The sequence below is a fragment of the Paracoccidioides brasiliensis genome (genome assembly GCF_000150735.1).
Source record: "Paracoccidioides brasiliensis Pb18 unplaced genomic scaffold supercont2.13, whole genome shotgun sequence".
Lineage (NCBI taxonomy): Eukaryota > Fungi > Ascomycota > Eurotiomycetes > Onygenales > Ajellomycetaceae > Paracoccidioides > Paracoccidioides brasiliensis.
Genome location: NW_011371370.1, coordinates 452,918 through 470,297, shown reverse-complemented (window position 1 = coordinate 470,297; position 17,380 = coordinate 452,918). Strand labels below are relative to the sequence as shown.

The window sequence follows — 17,380 nt, the reverse complement described above, 5'->3', positions numbered from 1 at the left end:
TATATTGATTTATCCCTTAGTTGCCGTGCGAAGAAGTACATAAAGAAGGAAAATACTTGGACGGGCTCTAGTAATACGGCAAATCAACGTCCAAGAATATAGATGCGAACTGCGCTTGAGGCCGGGTAGAGAACAGCCCCCTGCAAAACATACGTAGATCATGGCACACAAAATTCAGAAATGCGACTGACGCCAGCGATAAGAGAGAAAGCACGTTGTATCGGAACAGATGGACAGATAGTGACAACCAAAAAGGGGAAAAGGAGAACGAAATAATCGCTCGGAGTACAAAGCTGTATAGACGAATGCACCCACCATCAAAGATGGTTAAACAGAAAGGAAACTCATTAAGAACAAATATATATAAACCCCCACCCCAAAATAAAGGTAATGAACAGATGATGGGTAGCCCTAATCATAAAACTTGCGGTTCTTATTCTTGCCGAACAACGTTTCCCGGACTGCCGGTAGAGCATCAATCTCAAGGAGCCGCAGCCGTTCTTCAAAGGTGTTGTTGATGTCAATTTTACCTGCTGTACCGATGATAATGACACCTCCCGCTCTAGAAAATGGGAGGGAAGACATTAGCAAAATAAAAAAAGAAAAGAAAGAAAGAAAGAAAGAAAACAAAAAATGAAGCCATTCACAGCAGATACGTGGGGGCAGACAAACAAAGTTGGCATTAAAGAAACACTGAGCACTTACGACCCTTCAGGCAGCGGATCACTCTCCAGCAACTCCACACTACTCTCCCTCCCAACCTTCTCCTTGAACTCCGCCTCCGCCTCCCCAATCGCCTTCCGGACAACCTCATAATCCTTCTTCCTCGCCCGAACCTGCACCTTCCTCTCATTCAACGCATACAACCCCTCCAGCACCAACCCCTTCAACGTCGTCTGATACCCCCCGCCTCCCTTCTTGCCTCCCTTCTTGGCCCCCTTCACCGTCACACTCGCCAACTGCACCCTCGCCTGCTCAAAGAGTTCATCCAAAAGCTCCTGGCGGGCTGTCAAGACGCGCAGACGGGTTTTGTTAGCGAGTGTTGAGCGGGTGATTTGCTGGGACATGGAAGCCTGTTTGAACTTCTTCTCGTAGAGGTGGTCGATGGCTGCTGTTTCTTGGCGGACGAGTTTGGATTTCTCGATGGCGAATTCTTCGTCGGCTTTCAGCTGGATTTCGCGGGCTTTTTCGAGGGCTTCTTGGCGGATGAAGGCGGTCATTTTGCGGAGTTCACCCGCGACCTAGTTCAGGTAAGTTACCTTGCCAGACACTTTGTTTTCCTTATTCATTGTTTCTTGTGGATTGGAGGTGGGGGGTATTGGCTTGGGAGGTCTACCTGGTCGTCGGAGAGGGCATGGCTTTGTGACATTTTGGCGGAGGCAGGGGTGGTGAAGCTGGGTGTCTTGCGAAGAGTAAGGAGGAGATGGTTGTAGATGCCACCAGCTACGGTAGATAGCAGCGGGAGTGTATTGTATTGTATGTACGCTGCGTTCTGAGGCACGGTTATAAAGCAGCGCGACTGACGGGGTGTGGTGAACTCCTGGATATCGTGATTAACTAATAGACGTGGGAATGCAATACCTAAAATATCCACAGAAGTGTGCAACAACATCTCCATGGGGATAGAGGTTTGTATGTAGTTATGAAGTCTTAGGGTTCAACTGGCCCAGTCAGGCTAGCGTGGGCCCTGACTGCCCTGGATTAGGTAAGCAGTCCTAGTTCCAAACGTCACTCTCCGGAATCCTCGACTATTGTGTATAAGTTGACTAACTATGCAGTACCAAACAAACTACCGACTATATATATCTACTCCTACTCTTCATAGGCAGGCGAATTGAATCTACCGCCCTTTTTTACTGTATCTTCCCCAATGCTGGCAATGCCCCTCATCCATAGTTAGCATCTCGAGGTCGATGCCCCCCTTCTGCTGCTCGCCGCTGTGTCCCCCGGCTGATGCATGAGGATACCAGGACATGGGACGGTTAGGGGCCTTGTCGCCGGGCGGAAGTATTGCGGTACGTCCATACATCCATAAACCAACGTCTCATATCCTCAACTGATACCCTTCAGATCGGAGTATTTGTTGGCTTGATATCGACAAGCCTCCAGGCCATTGGTCTGACGCTCCAACGCAAGTCGCATCTCCTGGAGGATGAAAAACGACCGTATGATTTGCGCCGGCCCCCCTACAAACGGAGACGATGGCAGGTGAGGACTACCGACCCGCGAGAGGGATAGTGAATAGGAGTTTGATATACTGATCTATAAATTAATTAGTTGGGAATGCTCATATTCGTCGTGTCCAACATTGTCGGCAGCACGATACAAATCACAACCCTTCCTTTACCGGTGCTGTCGACTCTACAAGCCGTGCGTTCAAACTCATTTCCCTCCCCTCATATGTACACCTACAAACAAGAGAAGATCTAACGCATATCCCCTTTAGTCTGGACTTGTCTTCAATACGATATTTGCAGCCTTGATCCTACGAGAGCCATTTACCCGCTGCTCGGTTTTCGGCACGATCCTCGTCTGCCTCGGAGCCATTTTGATCGGCACATTCGGAGCGATTGGAGAGCCTGCGCATACTCTAAACCAATTACTGGTCCTTCTTGGCCGCCCTCCATTCTTGGTGTGGATGGCTGGAACAACCGGGGTTGTAGTGCTGACCATTCTGGCCGCCCGCTTGCTTAAACTGGTATCCACGCCTGGCAGAACCCGAGAGTGGATGATACAACACTGCATAACCATCCCATGCACGCCGTCCTTCTATGGCCACAATAGTCCACGCATTAAAATGATGCGGGGCATGATGTACGGATCTGTCAGTGGGATTCTGTCTGCGCACTCTCTCCTGGTCGCTAAGTCCGCCGTCGAGCTGATTGTGCGCACCATAATAGACCGCGTGAACCAGTTCAACCGCTGGCAGTCATGGATCATCCTTCTAGGCTTGATTGCACTTGCTCTCACGCAGCTGTATTACATGCACTCTGGCCTCAAGCTGTGTAGTACCAGCATTCTCTATCCCTATGTTTTCTGCATATACAACGTCATCGCTATTCTAGATGGATTGATATACTTTGATCAAGGCTCACGGCTTTCGGGCTTATATGCCGGTCTAATAGCCCTAGGTACCATAATACTCTTATCCGGCGTCCTCTGTTTATCCTGGAGGTTAGAAGATGCCACTGCCCACCCGAACGCCGTGCCAGCGGGTCCAACACCAACCCCGCTAGCCCCCGGCCTAGGCCCGCTCGAAGAACAACTCACCCCACCAAAATACATCTACTATCCCGAAGACGAAGAAACAGCCTTAGGGGAACGACAACCCCTCCTCCAACAACCACAGCAACAACAACAGCAGCAGCAGCAGCAGCAGCAGCAGCAGCGGAAGCGGAAGCCTTCTCCCCCACCCCTCTTCTACACACGCAGCTTAAGCCACCTCCCACTCCGACTCCGCAGAAGCACCCAACCCAGCCTCGAAACCGCCGAAATCTGGGCTGACCTAGACGACTCCGGAGAAACCCTCGATCCCGACCTAGCAGCACCCACCTCACCTCTCCTCCCATTCACCTCCTTTCCCCACAGACACTACCGCAGCAAAAGCAGCACAATCCCCTCCCTCTCCTACTACAACAACAACAACAGCAACAACAACAACAGCAGTAGCAGAAAGCGTTCAATTGGCGTCTCCGACTGCAGCGAGAATAACTCTCCACTCACTAACGATCCATCCTCTCCATTCTCGCCCCGACTAACATTGAACAACCACCACCACCAACAACGACAAATCCGCAGACTCCCCAGCGCATCGTCGTGGACATGGGACCTGTCCTCCCGACGTGTACGGTTCGCGGGCCGCGGAAGCCTGCGCAGTAGCAACGGCGGCGACCAGTGCACGCCGTCGCGACGACGAATGTCTTCGCCGTTTACCAGGAATTATAGATGTGGAGCTGTGCAGAGGGATGTCTGTAGTGCCGCTACTGCTGGCGCCGTTGGTGGTGTCGATGATGCCGGTACTTGTACTAACGCCAACACCCGTGCCCGTGCCCGTGATCTTGGCGACGTCGGTGTTGATCACGATGAAGGAGATCATAGGCCTCAGCACCGATCGCAATTCACGGGCCCCTTGCGCTGGTTAGGGCAGTGGGTGGGGTTTCGGAGGCGGGAAACAGAAGAGGGGGGGAATGGGAGGATGAAAGATTCCGATGACGACGGAGATGGAGATGGAGGGCGAGAGCGGGACCGATAAATGTTGGGTATGGCGCGGTAGATATTCCGGGTGTACCTAGAAAGGGGGATGTTTGGTACATGTTACTTCATCCTTATTCCACATTTGTCTGTTTTTCGTGTTACGCTGCTTCCCATGCATGCGGTGACTGTGCGTGTTGTTGTTTCGACAATAAATATATCATATGCTATAGCTCCATATAGCGCACACTCTCGCGACGTGTATGTACAATATGCTCCAACAAGCACAGCTCGCAAGGAAAAATACAAAGCGTAGATTCCTTGCTTTCCGTCTCGATGAGATAGAAGAGAATGGAGCAAAGGGCTGGTCCCAACAAACAACCCCCAATTCTCTAAATATGCTGGGAGATAAATCGCACACAAGCAGCGCTCGACTCCACCGTAGAAACCCCACGCCACGCATATTTATATTTAACCTCTTTGCCCCATCTAGTTAGCTTAGTTAAACTGACTGTTCCTCATCTTTTCCTTTTAAAGTTTTTTATTCCACTCCATTCCATCCCCTCAACCCAATTCCAAAGGAGCATCCACTATCTGTAGTTTTACGAAGTGAATCCAGCAGAGTCCTAACGTTCGTGAGTAGTTGAAGCCAATCCAAATCAACTAGTTAACTACTAACTAACCGCCTCATTGTAATCAACTCTACGCAACTACTTTTTTTCACACATTGCCATGCCATTAACCCACATAGATCTCATCCACAGGCTCGAAACCCAGAAGTCTCAATGTGCAAAGCAATCAATACTATTTCCATAAAAAACAAAAGCAGAGAAAGAGAAAGAGGTGAACGGGTGAACGGGTGAACGGGTGGACGAATAAAATAAATTAAAGTACCACCTTCGTAAGCTTCACTATCAAACTAACAAAAAACATCTACTACCTTTATTGTCAATCCCATATGAAAGAAAAACATTTAAAATTATAGAAGCAAATAAAAGGAAGAAGGGAAAAAATAAAAATACGAAAGCAAAGAAAACAAAAACGAGATGTAGTTAAACCAAATAAATCCCCGGAAAAAAAAAAAGAAAAGAAAAAAAAAACCTCAGCTGTTACCCCTGCTACCACATCCCTTTTCTTCCCTCTCCGGCCCCAGCCCCCGGCCCCTCGTCATAAAGAGTCGTTGAAGTTCCAGTATATACCATCTCCGCATCCTCTTAGCCTTGCCTTGCCCGCCCTTTCATTCCAATCCCGTAACGAGGAATCAAAACATAACGATAGACTGCTTAACCCCTTAGCCGCCGAAGTTCAACAGAATACACCGACTACTCAAAGCTGACAACCGACGAAACAACGAAAAACCTAATTCAAATACCAAACCTAACGAATAACTTCCAACAACGATGGAATGCACCCCACAGACGCAGAGCTAAATGAAGCAGAAAGAGGGGAAGCATAAACAGGGGCTGAAGATAAACACATAAAACATCAAGTCCATAACCCCTAATAAAGCGGGAAGAAAAGGAGGACGATACGTACCGTCGCATAGAACTTATAAAGGAAAGGGAATGAAAAGAAAGGAAATAGAAGAAGGGACAAAAACAACCCGCCCCCTTTCTCCGCTCACTGATATATAAATAGTGATAGAAATAAAGGAAACAAGAAAAAAAATATAAACTACCGGCATTGAAAGCAGCAAGAGAAAAAAAAGAGTTAAAGAAAGATAGATACGCAGCTCCGCCTTGTGAATCATTGCTCCGCAAAAAAAGGAAAAGAAAAACACCCATCCATCCGTCCATCCATACATAGATAAGATATAAAGCAAAAAGAAAAAAAAAAAAAAAAAAAAAAAAAAAAAGAGAGAGAGAGAGAGAGCCCTTGATTCCCCATTAACCTGCCCTGTCTAAAGTGAACACGAGCCGAAACTGCATCTGGAGGGAGGGGAGAAAGGGCGCGAGGGCTGAGGGCGTGGGCACGGAGACAGGGTGTGAAGTCGCGACGAGACGGTAGCTGGAGGGGAGGAAGCATATATAAGGTTTATATATAGCTAGGTATTTAATACGATACGGTGTGAGTGGTGTTTGATACCAGGCTTCCCCCGTCATCCATTCCACCCTTTTCTCCGTTCGCCCCACCTAAAAATTGAAAACATTGGGTAATTTTTTTTCCACCTTTGGCCTTTTCTTTATTTTTATTTTTTTTTTGGGGTGGGGGGTTTTGTGTTTATAAGAATTTTTAGCGCTGCTCTGGGTATAAGTGTTTTATCCTTAATTTTGTTATTCTGTAACATGGCACGTTAGTGGCCATGACGGATTTGTAGGAGCGTGAGAGTGAACGGGGTTTTGAAGGAGGGCGGGAGGGAGGAACGTCAAGTGAAGGGTAGTTAAATAGGGAAGATGTTAGATACAACAACGAAGGACAAATTAACGGGAAGTACAGAGAAATAGAGAATGGCAAAGTGAAAAAGCGTCATTATCAAAATATCATGGACTAGTCATGTGTTGTTTCTGTTTTGATTTCTCGCTTGTTTCTTTTTTTTTTCCGCTCGTTCAACGTAGCCGTTTTTTTGTCCTTTCATGAAATGACCCAAGGGGAAATGAAGGCCAATGGAGAGTAGTACCGCAACGCCATAACGTCGATTTTTCTTCGATCTCATTGAGCCCATAAGTGCGGAAAAGTTGTGGCATCACATTGCCAGTTGGGTATCAATCGGGAGGGTAAGGCATCCATGCGCGATCAAAATAGTAGAAGGAAAACAAAGAGAGAGAGGGGGAGATAGAGAGAGAGAGAGAGAGGAATGAATACACAAAACAATTAAAGAAAGTACGAGGCAGAAATATAATAGTATCAAACGACGAGCGGCACGCCTATCTTGACGCCAACAAGAAGCCAGGAGTTGAATGACAAAGAAGCAGGGCTAAAACGTAAAAAGAAAGGCGATGGGGTCGGGCAATAAGCACGGGGTTGGAGAAAAGGGAAACCTATGCAGCAGGTTGATGTTGCTGAGGTAGGCGTGCGCCAATTGGCATACCTGTATACTGACCTCCGGCCTGTGCTTGTTGCTGCTGTTGTTGTTGGAGGTTTTGGTAATATGCAATTTGTTGCTGATGCTCACTGGACATGTATCCGGGATGCATAGCGCCAGGACGGGGAATATTGGGTTGTTGGCCCGCGACATTGGCGTGACTGACATCGTCTGAAGCTTCCGTGGGGACTTCGGGTACTTCAACGCCGTTCTCTGCGCTGGCAGGCTCTGGGGCATTGAGGCATGCCTGTAGGAGAGAGGAAGGGCGATCAGCTCTTCGAGTCCCGTTTTGCAAGGCAAGTGGGGGGTGTCAAAGTCTTTAGACAGCAGCAATCATACCTGGATGAGATTCTTCCCCTCTGGTTTGGTGACAAGCGGTTGGAGTTTTGGAGTGGTGAACGTGTAAACCAGACCTGTTTCGGATACCACCAGGAGCAGGACCTGGGTGCCCGTGAGGACGGACAGTTCATAAGCCTAGATTCAGACAAGAACTCATCATGTTAATGCCGTGTGAAGAAAAGGAATAATAACAGGATAAAAAAAAAAAGACGATGACATTGATGATATGAATGCGACAAGCAGAAGGTGTTGAGAAGGTTGAATATTGAAGGTAATGTTGCGGTGGTGGTGGTGGTGCTGGTGGTGCTGGTGGAGCAAATATCCAATGCAAGCAGGGGAGGTATAGATGAAAGCAGTAAGACGGTGCTGACCTTCTTCATTATGCCAGCCTTTCGCTTGGAAAACGTGATGTGGCGACGCGATTTATCCTGGATGAACTTGATTTCTATCTTCCGGCGCTCACGACCAGGCTTTTCATCGTCGTCATCATCGTCTTCGGCCGCGTTGCTGATGCGAGGGCGCTTGGTAGTGCGATTCTCAGCAGCGGCGGCGGCAGCAGCAGCAGCAGCAGCAGCAGCAGCAGCGCCATTGCCCCCGGACACGAGGTCGTCCTGGGAGGGAGAAGGGTTTTCGTCAGCGACGGCGGTGATATCAGCCATGGCGACGGTAGGGGTCTGCGAAGCGGTTGGAGCAGCGGAAGGCCGTCGAGGATGGGATGGGGATGGGTTGGATATGGGCGGGTTGGCCGAAAGAGGAATGATGTTTGCGAAGATCGAAGGGCAGGCCGAATCGAGTAACGCGTTGGCAGAGGAAGGAAGTCGGGAGTTGGTTTGGGAAGGAGCGAAGGGGAGGTTAGACCGCTTATGGAAGGGGAGGCTGACTCACGGCTGACTAAGGGACGTGGAGATAACTAAATAGTTCAGTTAGACCAAGTTAACTTGGGAAACTAACCAACTCGTTAAACTTCCAAGGGCTTATTTTGTCCAGCTGCCTAATACAGCATGTTCCCCTGCATTCAACGCTGCCAGACCGCTGGACGGAACAGATGACAGTGCCCTATGCTGTGTCCAATGGCCCAATTGCCTGTGCTGGACGTGCAGAGTACATCGAGTACATACCGTTATTCCAGACCGGAATGCCACACCCTGGATACCACCCACTGACAAGGGCAAGAGTTCCACGCGTTGATGCACAGGAATACATCCCTGCGCTGTCTCGCGGCTCAAACACACTTCCCGCCGCGTCAGCCATGCCATGCCACTCTTTAGACCTTTGATGGGGAGCCCTGATCATCCGCACACGGCACACCGCCAATGCATGCAAACACCACGCACCACCGGCTGACTAATGGGACCAAAGCAAGCATCAAGCTGTTCGCAGCGAGCGAATCACAGCCCGGACCCAACGGCGCTTCCTCCCCAGCGAATCTTTGGGCAGCAAATGTAGTTATTATTGTCCTGGTAGAATATCTCGGGTGTCGCCACAACCTCAATTTTGGTAAGAGGCGCTGGGACAAACTGGTGTTTGGGTTGAGGGTTGATGGGTGGATTTGTTTATAATTACGGTTCCATTCGATGCGGGGGATATCTAATTTATGCTGCAGGGGAAAGACGCCAAAAACATAGGCTAGTAGAGAGTAGTTGGTTCTGAGAGTGCAATGCTCTCTACTGCTCCTCCTGCCAAAAGGTTGCAGTGATATACGGCAGTGCAATATTAACTGGCTCTCTCGCTGACATCATGTGAGATTGCCCATGTTTACGTTTACCTAACTAGTTATACATAACCCAGACAGATGATCTACTCTTGTATTCCAGAGTCCCCAGAAAGTGGCAGTGCTGTCTTCTGGAGAGAACACAGCACTTGCAGCAAGTTCATGGCAAGGAACCATAATCACTATTTATAGTGGAAGAACCGCGAAACATCTCGTAATGATCATATGAGGATGGCGGTGAAGCTCTGTATCCTTCAGGCTTCAGGAGACAAGGGGCCGACCGTCTAGCACTGAGTCCTGCCAGAGTCGGTAGCTGTTTATCTGGCGGAAGAATGCAACAACGCTGTTAAACACTGGCTGGCACAGAGATGGTGGATTGCATCCCATGAAAAAAAAAAGTCGTAGGTGTGGCGTGGGGCAATGGCCCGGATGGAATACCTCCAACAACAGGACCCTGGGCCCCTCGATATAACTCTGGACATGTCCGACAGATGCTGGAGCTGGGAGCAGACTTGGGGTAACTATATAATAGCGGAGTTTTTTTAAAATGCAAAGGACAGGCGACAGCACTCAACCCGTGGGTCCAGCGTGTTTCCCACTCCCAGATGTTTTTAGTTGCTTTCAAAACCTGGGAACATACGGGTCCTACCGACAAACATTGACCAGGGATTTTAGATTATAGCAGGATCCGAGGTATGTAGAAATATATTGGTTCTGTGAAAAGTAAATTGAGGTTCAGGTTTGGCACTGGGATTTACATAATAGAGGCATCCAGTTAAATAATTAACGGGTTATCTTATACATTCATTCCCACTGGTTTAGCCGGACGAAGGCGGATATTCACATTCATGAGGACATCAAGGAATAAAAAATGAAGAAATCTGCTTCGATAAAATATTTTGATTTCACCAAAATCTGCAAGTTAAAATTAAGATGCTGCCTAACGGTTTACCTCGTTGTTCCAGCAACCGCATTTGCTAACCCTCATCCCCTGGAGTTAGTTGATGGAATCTAATTTAATATAATAAGGTCTCAAAGCCACCAACAGATCAATTTTTAATACATTCAAATACGAACTTCATCAAAAAGTACTGTTGCTATCCAATTCAATAAATGGGATTCACAAGGAATCAGTAACTCCCCATCATCCCGCGCCCCCTCGCTAGCTCGTCTTCATCGCATCTTTCGGCGAGTGCGTATATCCCGCATTTCCAGGCGGTATGAGAAATGCGGAGGAATGCAGCTGAGCATCAGCGTGAGATGACATCGTCCAACACTGCATGCAATCATCTATTAACTCCATAATGGGGTTTCGGAGGTCCCATACGAAGTCGCGGAATGGCTGCATCCAGTGCAAATCCCGACGCATCAAAGTCAATAAGCCTCACTAGCCCTCCGTATTTCTTCTCCCTTGTGTCCGAGCCCTCCGCAAAAACAAGGGGGAAGAGTAACTACGTCCGCTGACACTAAGTGTCTGGCTGCCTTGCGGGGAGGGAGGCGGGCAATCTAGTGCAATGAGCAACCTCCACAATGTTCAAACTGCGCGCGGAGAAGAACTGCATGCGACCTCGCACACCCTGCTTTATCAGCTACATCATCATCATCATCATCATCGTCATCAACAACAACAGCAGCAGCAGCAGTAGGATCACCGTCGACAACTACTTCCTCCGCTCACTCGCGCTCCCCCAGTCTCCCGCTCGTCGGGACCCCCACTAATGCGTCCATCATCCCAACGAGCTCGGGTTTAGACGTAACTGACCTTGAACTCCTCCATCACTACACAAACCTTCACCTACAAAACCCTATCATCAGGTGCGACCCAGGGCCAGCACGAACTGTGGCAGGTGCGAGTAGTCCAGCTAGGATTCCACCATGAATTCCTCCTCCACGGCATCCTGGCGGCCTCCGCCTTACATCTATCCTACCTGCGACCCCAGCGACGGGAGTCGTTGGCGTTGCGTGCATCCACCCACCAAAGCCTAGCCGTGCAGTCTTTCCGCATTTGCATTGAACCGCGTCGACCCGGTCCAACTGCGAAGCCATCTTTGCATTTTCCTGCATCCTCGTCGCGCTCACCTTCGCCGCACCCAAGAGCCCAGGGCTGCAAGGCTTAGCTGCCCAGAAGGAGATTCTGGACTGGTTCCACATGGTTCGCGGCTGAAACTCCGTCCTCCAGACGCAGTTGGAGACCCTCTATCCCACAGCTTCCTCGCCCCGCTCCTGAACAGAGCTATGACGCAGCACACCGCACCCTCGCATACGGTCACCGACTCACACCGGGTTACCGACCTGCTACGGCTTTGCACCTCCGACCCCGTAGCGCAGGACAAAGAGACAGCCAACGCATACGCGCTGGTTATCCACGAGTTGCTCAATGCATACACGCAGGTAGCTATGCTCGCAGGGCGCCGTCAGGACTTTGTGCCAGTCATCTTCGTGTGGCCGATAGCAATTCCGCAGACTTATCTGATTCTCCTAGGCGAGCCCAAGCCGGAGGCGATGGTCATCCTCGCCCATTATTCGGCACTGCTGCAACAGGTGGATGACCAGTGGTTCATGAAAGGGTGGGCCCGGTATTCAGTGATGCAGATTGCAACGGCGCTCGGGGAGGAGTGGCAGGCATGGCTGACCTGGCCCAAAGAAGTGACGGGGGTTCAAGTTGCTTTGCCCCAGTGAGATAGATTCCGAAGTGGTGGGGTTTTACATAGTTCAAGGTTTTAGGATGGAGGTTGGGAGAGCGTGGATCAGGCAGTGCCAGTCGGGGGCGGTTATTTATTTATTTATGTGTTTATATTTTTTTTTTTTTTTTGAAGAAACAACGCAGGCGAAATATCTGGGCTGTCTCCTTTTGTGCCGTTCCGTCTCGAATTGCTGCAGAACGACATTTACGGACCGCTCGCAAAGGGAGCTGGATAGAGGTCATATTATCTCCTCCCCGCCTTGATGCCCTTGCTCCATTTCCCGGAAGTATCAGGTTGATCTATGCTCTGTCTGACGTCTGACACGACTGTACACATTTTTGGGCCCACATGGCATTCTTTATATGTATATGTTAGGACGTGATTGGCTATATATAACTTCAAGGAGCTGCAAATTTTTACTTCGTTTACAAACGACAAGGAGTCTCAAACGTGGGGCTTCCACGAGCTCGCGGGTTGGTTCCGTGTGCAAAACCCATTCCTGAAATTAAGCGCATTGCAGCTGCGAGGAAACATCTTCCACTGTAACCGACAGTGGTTTAACTCCTAACGTCCTTTAGAGCATGGCTGTCCTCCTTGTCTGACGTGCCATCCCCTAACTGTAGAAAAGTCTTCCACAGTCAAATCACGGAATAGCCCCTTTCCTTGGCAGCCCAACCACCTCAACCCCGTCAAACTCTCAACTCTCAACAATCAACCCTCGACTCGCAACTCGCAACTCGTAACTCGCAACTCGCAACTCGTAACTCGCAACTCGCAACTCGCAACTCTCAGCTCTCAGCCATCCCCATCGCAACCACACCCTCCAGAGCTGTCTGTCTGTATTGAATAAAGAACTTATTTACCAGATTAACCATGAAAGTCCCAACCCAGCCCTGCCAGAGCAGCAGCGTCTGGAGTATTCCTAGCTCCCTGTCAAATAGATCCACGCAGCTAACCGCCGGCCTCTCAGTGGAGCCGCAGCCTGGCAGGCCAACTCTGAAACCTCAGTGGTTGCGCATCTGTAGCAGGACGCTGCCTTCAGTTCCACGAAGACGAACTGCTCATGCAACGTGCAAAATGAAGCGCGGTAAAACTTCCTTCTTCTGCTTCTGCTTCTGCTTCTTCTTCTTCTTCTTCTTCTTCTGCTTGTGTCAGTGGGTCTGTATTGCATCTGCTTTCTCTCCCTCCATCTCTCCCCTCTCCTCCTATATTTTATTCTGTGCTCGCTGGCCTTCTTTAAATAATACGGTAACTTTTCTGGATGAGGATCCAGATGCACTACATAGCCTCTCCTTAGGATTTCTTCATTTCTTTCTTTCTATTTCTTCCCACTTTACATTGTCATTCATTTGATTTGTTTTCTGTTTCTTTTCTTTTTCATCTCTTTTTCATTTCTTTTTTTCTCTTTAGTTTTCTTCAACCAGCTGCTACAACAACTACTGGCGTCGTCTCTGCTCTGTAAAATTCAGAGACGCTGGCGCTGGTCATCAATAGCCCTTTCTCTTTCATTTCGACCGCGGATCTGGATCCTATTATTTGAAGTCGATCAGGTTACGCCTCTACTCCGCCTTTCCTGTGAAAGGCGTCGTCATTTTGAAAGCAGAGAGGAGGGGAGCGACGAGTGGGGGAATCCGAACATAGTAGAGAAGCCGGGAGTGCAGGCACTCCAAATTGATAGATATTAGAAGAAAGAAGCACGACGAAGGAGACTTGGAGAGTTCAGTCTTGATAGCAAATCGGGGGATATGGTCAATAAGATCCTCGCCACCTTCTTTGCGGCAGACGGACTTTTCGTCCTTGGAGGAGCCCTTATTCTCGCTGTTGGGCTCATCAGCAAATCCCAACTGGACGCGGAACCGACACTGGATAATATCGCGCATATCTTGCTGTTGTCCCACTGCCCTATAACCGGTTCGTCTCCCCTGATCGCCCTTGGTAGAAAAAACCAGATATTTGCAAAATGCACATACAACAAACGCCCTTTTCACTACTGACGCTGATACACTCTTTTGCTTCTAGCCGCAATCGTGAACGCCGTTTTCGTCTTTTTCACATTCATCTTGTCGCTGCCGGCAATAATACTGGGGACAGACCGACTGTGGTTCAAAATCCATGGCTGGTTCGTCGTCTTGTGTGGCATCTTCACTCTCTGTTTGGGCTTAAGTATCTGGTTCGAAACGCTGAAGACCAGGTCGAAATTGGGAATTATGTGGGGGACACAGACTCCACGAGTGCAGAGTTTGTTACAGCAACGAGTACGTTTTTAACCCCCCTCCCCCTGTTAAAGTGAAGGGTAAAAGGGGATGAAAGAAGTAACGCATTGTTGGAAATATGCTGACAAAGTCGGATGCATTTTACAGTTTGACTGTTGTGGATATCTAAACAGCACCTCTCCGCCATTCCAGGTCGATCAAACATGTCCGACTCCACTCGTCGCTGCACAGAAAGCGGGCTGCGTCGGACCCTTCTCCGATTACGCAAATCACTTTCTTGATGTTATTTTCACGGCTGACTTTGGCGTTGTTGGTTAGTTTTTTTTTTTTTTTAATTCCCCTGTTACTACGTATAGTACTATACAGTTGATTGGCAGATAATACGAATAGGAGCATATGGCGGTTTATAAGCAATGAAGGAAAAAGAAGAAAAAAAGAAGAAAAAGATTAAACGAGTAAATACTAACCGCTATATTCCCTAGCCATCGATGCCCTCCTTCTTCTCTGCATTGCAATTGTCCTCAAGGACCGCAAGGAGCGCGATCGGTATCGCCTGATAGATTCAAAGAGTGGATTCGATACTATATAAACGGATTGACACTCATATCCTCCCGCTGACAGGAGTCTCTTCGTCGTTTTCATTCCCCTTCCTTAATACTGCGCGTTTTGTCTCTCAACATGCTTTTCGTTTTTGCTTTATTTATACGAATTCCATCCTGGCCCCTACGTGTCCATTTCCAGACGCCCTTTAAGTTCTAGGTTTTTTTTTTTCTTTTTCTTTTTTTTTTTCTGCATGTAGTACCGTCCATGTAAAATAAGTATAAGCAATTTTACTTAGATAGCTACAGCAATAGCTATATCACGTGCGGCAATTAACAATATCTATAGAATATACCTCTATTTTTCCTCATTTGCTGTGTGTTTCGTTACGTGCATTATCTTCGTAGGAGGGGGGTTATTTCATTTAGTCGATACATGTGTCGGTAAAGGCAGAATGCTGCGATATCGATATCGATGAAGACGAGGAAAGTGGAAGAGAAAGAGAAAAGAAAAATAATAGAAAAAGAAAAAGAAAAAGAAAGACAGAGTAACTGGAAAAGGTATTCTAATTGGCAAATCTTCATACCAAGTACATACACACCGTATCCTTTTATCATCATCGCCAGCCAAACAAAGAAATGTCAATATAAAAAATAAAAATAAAAATAAAAATAAAAGTGTATTGTTGAAGTTAGTGTAAGTGCAAGTGCATGTACCTAGGCCTTTTCTTCTGTGTATTGAACAAAACAACCAACCTACCGAACAAGCCAACCGAGTTTCGACAACATTTGGATCGAGTGCGCATGACGTATGTGTGGAACTGTACATCGATTGATGAAGAAGGAAAAGGGAAATGAAAAGAAAAGAAAAAGACCCGGACACGCCCACCCTGAACGAAAAAGAAACTCCATTCCGATGCTCCTGACTTCCCAATTTCGCCGTATGTATGTGGTGTGTGCATATATGTATGTATTTTGTTTTCATGAAATGGAACGGAGCGGAACGGAAACTGTAGGACAATGTTGGTGGTCGTTGGGGGTAGAAGGATGAGGAGAGGAGTCGACAGGAAAATGGGATAGGAGTGTGTTTTGCGAGTGTGAGTGTGTTTTGCGAGTGTGAGTGTGAGGAGAGTGAGAGATGTGGTAGAGGACGGAGACGCTGAGGAAAAACGGAAAATGGGGGTTCATATAAGAACCATTTTCACGACCTGCCTTTTGTTTTACCTATCTTTAATCTCATTTCGTTTTAGTTTGCCAGTTTTGCCTTCTGGTGGGTTTAGTTTCTTCTTACTCGATGTTGAAGTTGTTGTGCTTCCAGAATCGCCGTCTCCACCAAAGGTGGAAGCAGGTGTTGGCGCAGCAAATTCTATGGCCGCTGCCATGTCCGGGGTAGTTCCGTTTTTCAGTTTGCTTGGTGGGGTGGACTTATTGCTGGAGTATTTCTTTGGGGTGTTGAGTCTCTTCTTCTTAGGGACGGTTCCAGTGCCCGTTTCATCGTCGCCATTGGGGAGAGAGCGTTTGAGGTTTGACGGTTTCATGGGAGGAGGCACCGGTGTACTTGTTCCGCTTTCTAGTGGGGTGAGGATGCGTTTAGTCTGTCTGCCTGACAATCCGAGGCATCTATCGAGGTGCTGGGCGACTCTGGTGACGACGAAGTAGCGCGGACAGTTTGGACATTTCACGGTGGGGAATGAGATTTTCTCAGTTGTGACCTGTTTAAATGAGTTTGCTGGTGTTGATGGGGTGGATGGAGGACTGGATGCAGGGGTGTTTGCAGTAGTTTGGTGTTGCGGCTGTTGCTTCTTCTTCCTGTTTATCTTGTCGGTTGCGAATGGATTACCGTGAACATCATGGCCAGGCATGATGATTGGGGGATGCTTTTTACAGTACTCTTTGCATGGATCAGGGGGAGGTCTAGCGCCAACACCGGTAAGCGGGTAGAGAAGGCGAGGAAGGAAGCAGTTCGGGCACAGGATTTCTTTGGTCGTTTGTAATGGATTTCCTTTGAGATAAACTTTTCCATTGTCGTATATTGCACCGTCTGTCTCAACTCTGACAGTCTTGTTGACCTTTTTGTTCACAATAGTCGAGACAGTTCCGCTTTCAGATTCCCTAGGTTCGTTGGCTTGTATGCGGGCTGCTTCTTCTTCACCAAGCTTCTTTGCAAGAACGACAGCTGACCTCATACGTGCTATTTTCTCTTCACGATGTACTTCGGCGACGATATCATGGATGATGTTGTAAATAGTGTCATCGAGAAGACTCCGTGCCTGGATACTGGTTAGACCATACACAGTCATGAGGTTCCACGGGCCGGAGAGTGTTCCCCATGCCTGCGGAATAGAGGTGACATTTTTCAATTGGGGCTTACCAGTTTAGACATAGTCGCAGATGGGATGGTGTTGTCTGTCTCCGGGATGCTAGCCATGCTGAAATTGTTTTCCTGGTCTGGAACCTCCAATCAGTTTATATAGGACAGTGAAAGTTAACCAAAACACAGAAACAGATATGCGATGCAGTAGCATATAATGCGTCAAAGACTGTAGCGCTTGCCAGTCTGACGAGAGCCAGAATTGCCAAATCTCCATGCTTTCCTAGCAAACCAACATTGCGGATAGCTCACATTGAATAAATACATGGAAGTAGCTTCAATATGGACTGAATCGGGCTGACCTGATGTT

At 48.1% G+C, this 17,380-nt stretch overlaps 6 protein-coding genes across 6 annotated transcripts; 3 read left to right on the top strand and 3 right to left on the bottom strand.

Annotated features, from left to right (window-relative positions):
- Window positions 1-411: 411 nt before the first annotated feature.
- Window positions 412-1,618, bottom strand: PADG_07964 (H(+)-transporting V1 sector ATPase subunit E; the record flags this gene model as incomplete). Its single annotated transcript, XM_010764954.1, has 3 exons — window positions 412-562; window positions 706-1,241; window positions 1,337-1,618. 3 exons carry the CDS (start codon window positions 1,616-1,618, stop codon window positions 412-414), a joined length of 969 nt encoding a protein of 322 aa, XP_010763256.1.
- A 355-nt stretch (window positions 1,619-1,973) lies between these two features.
- On the top strand, window positions 1,974-4,252 carry PADG_07963 (uncharacterized protein; the record flags this gene model as incomplete). The annotated part of the gene is made up of 4 exons (XM_010765047.1): window positions 1,974-2,015; window positions 2,071-2,208; window positions 2,278-2,370; window positions 2,447-4,252. 4 exons carry the CDS (start codon window positions 1,974-1,976, stop codon window positions 4,250-4,252), a joined length of 2,079 nt encoding a protein of 692 aa, XP_010763349.1.
- Window positions 4,253-7,169: 2,917 nt separating this feature from the next.
- PADG_07962 (uncharacterized protein) lies at window positions 7,170-8,211 on the bottom strand (the record flags this gene model as incomplete). Its single annotated transcript, XM_010765046.1, has 3 exons — window positions 7,170-7,460; window positions 7,553-7,687; window positions 7,924-8,211. 3 exons carry the CDS (start codon window positions 8,209-8,211, stop codon window positions 7,170-7,172), a joined length of 714 nt encoding a protein of 237 aa, XP_010763348.1.
- Window positions 8,212-10,793: 2,582 nt separating this feature from the next.
- On the top strand, window positions 10,794-11,942 carry PADG_07961 (uncharacterized protein; the record flags this gene model as incomplete). The annotated part of the gene is made up of 3 exons (XM_010764953.1): window positions 10,794-10,965; window positions 11,079-11,291; window positions 11,359-11,942. 3 exons carry the CDS (start codon window positions 10,794-10,796, stop codon window positions 11,940-11,942), a joined length of 969 nt encoding a protein of 322 aa, XP_010763255.1.
- A 1,750-nt stretch (window positions 11,943-13,692) lies between these two features.
- Window positions 13,693-14,749, top strand: PADG_07960 (uncharacterized protein; the record flags this gene model as incomplete). Its single annotated transcript, XM_010764952.1, has 4 exons — window positions 13,693-13,858; window positions 13,967-14,202; window positions 14,308-14,473; window positions 14,643-14,749. The coding sequence occupies 4 exons, from the start codon at window positions 13,693-13,695 to the stop codon at window positions 14,747-14,749; spliced, it is 675 nt and encodes a 224-aa protein (XP_010763254.1).
- Window positions 14,750-15,919: 1,170 nt separating this feature from the next.
- Window positions 15,920-17,127, bottom strand: PADG_07959 (uncharacterized protein; the record flags this gene model as incomplete). The annotated part of the gene is made up of 2 exons (XM_010765045.1): window positions 15,920-16,969; window positions 17,071-17,127. The coding sequence occupies 2 exons, from the start codon at window positions 17,125-17,127 to the stop codon at window positions 15,920-15,922; spliced, it is 1,107 nt and encodes a 368-aa protein (XP_010763347.1).
- Between the last annotated feature and the right edge of the window lie 253 nt (window positions 17,128-17,380).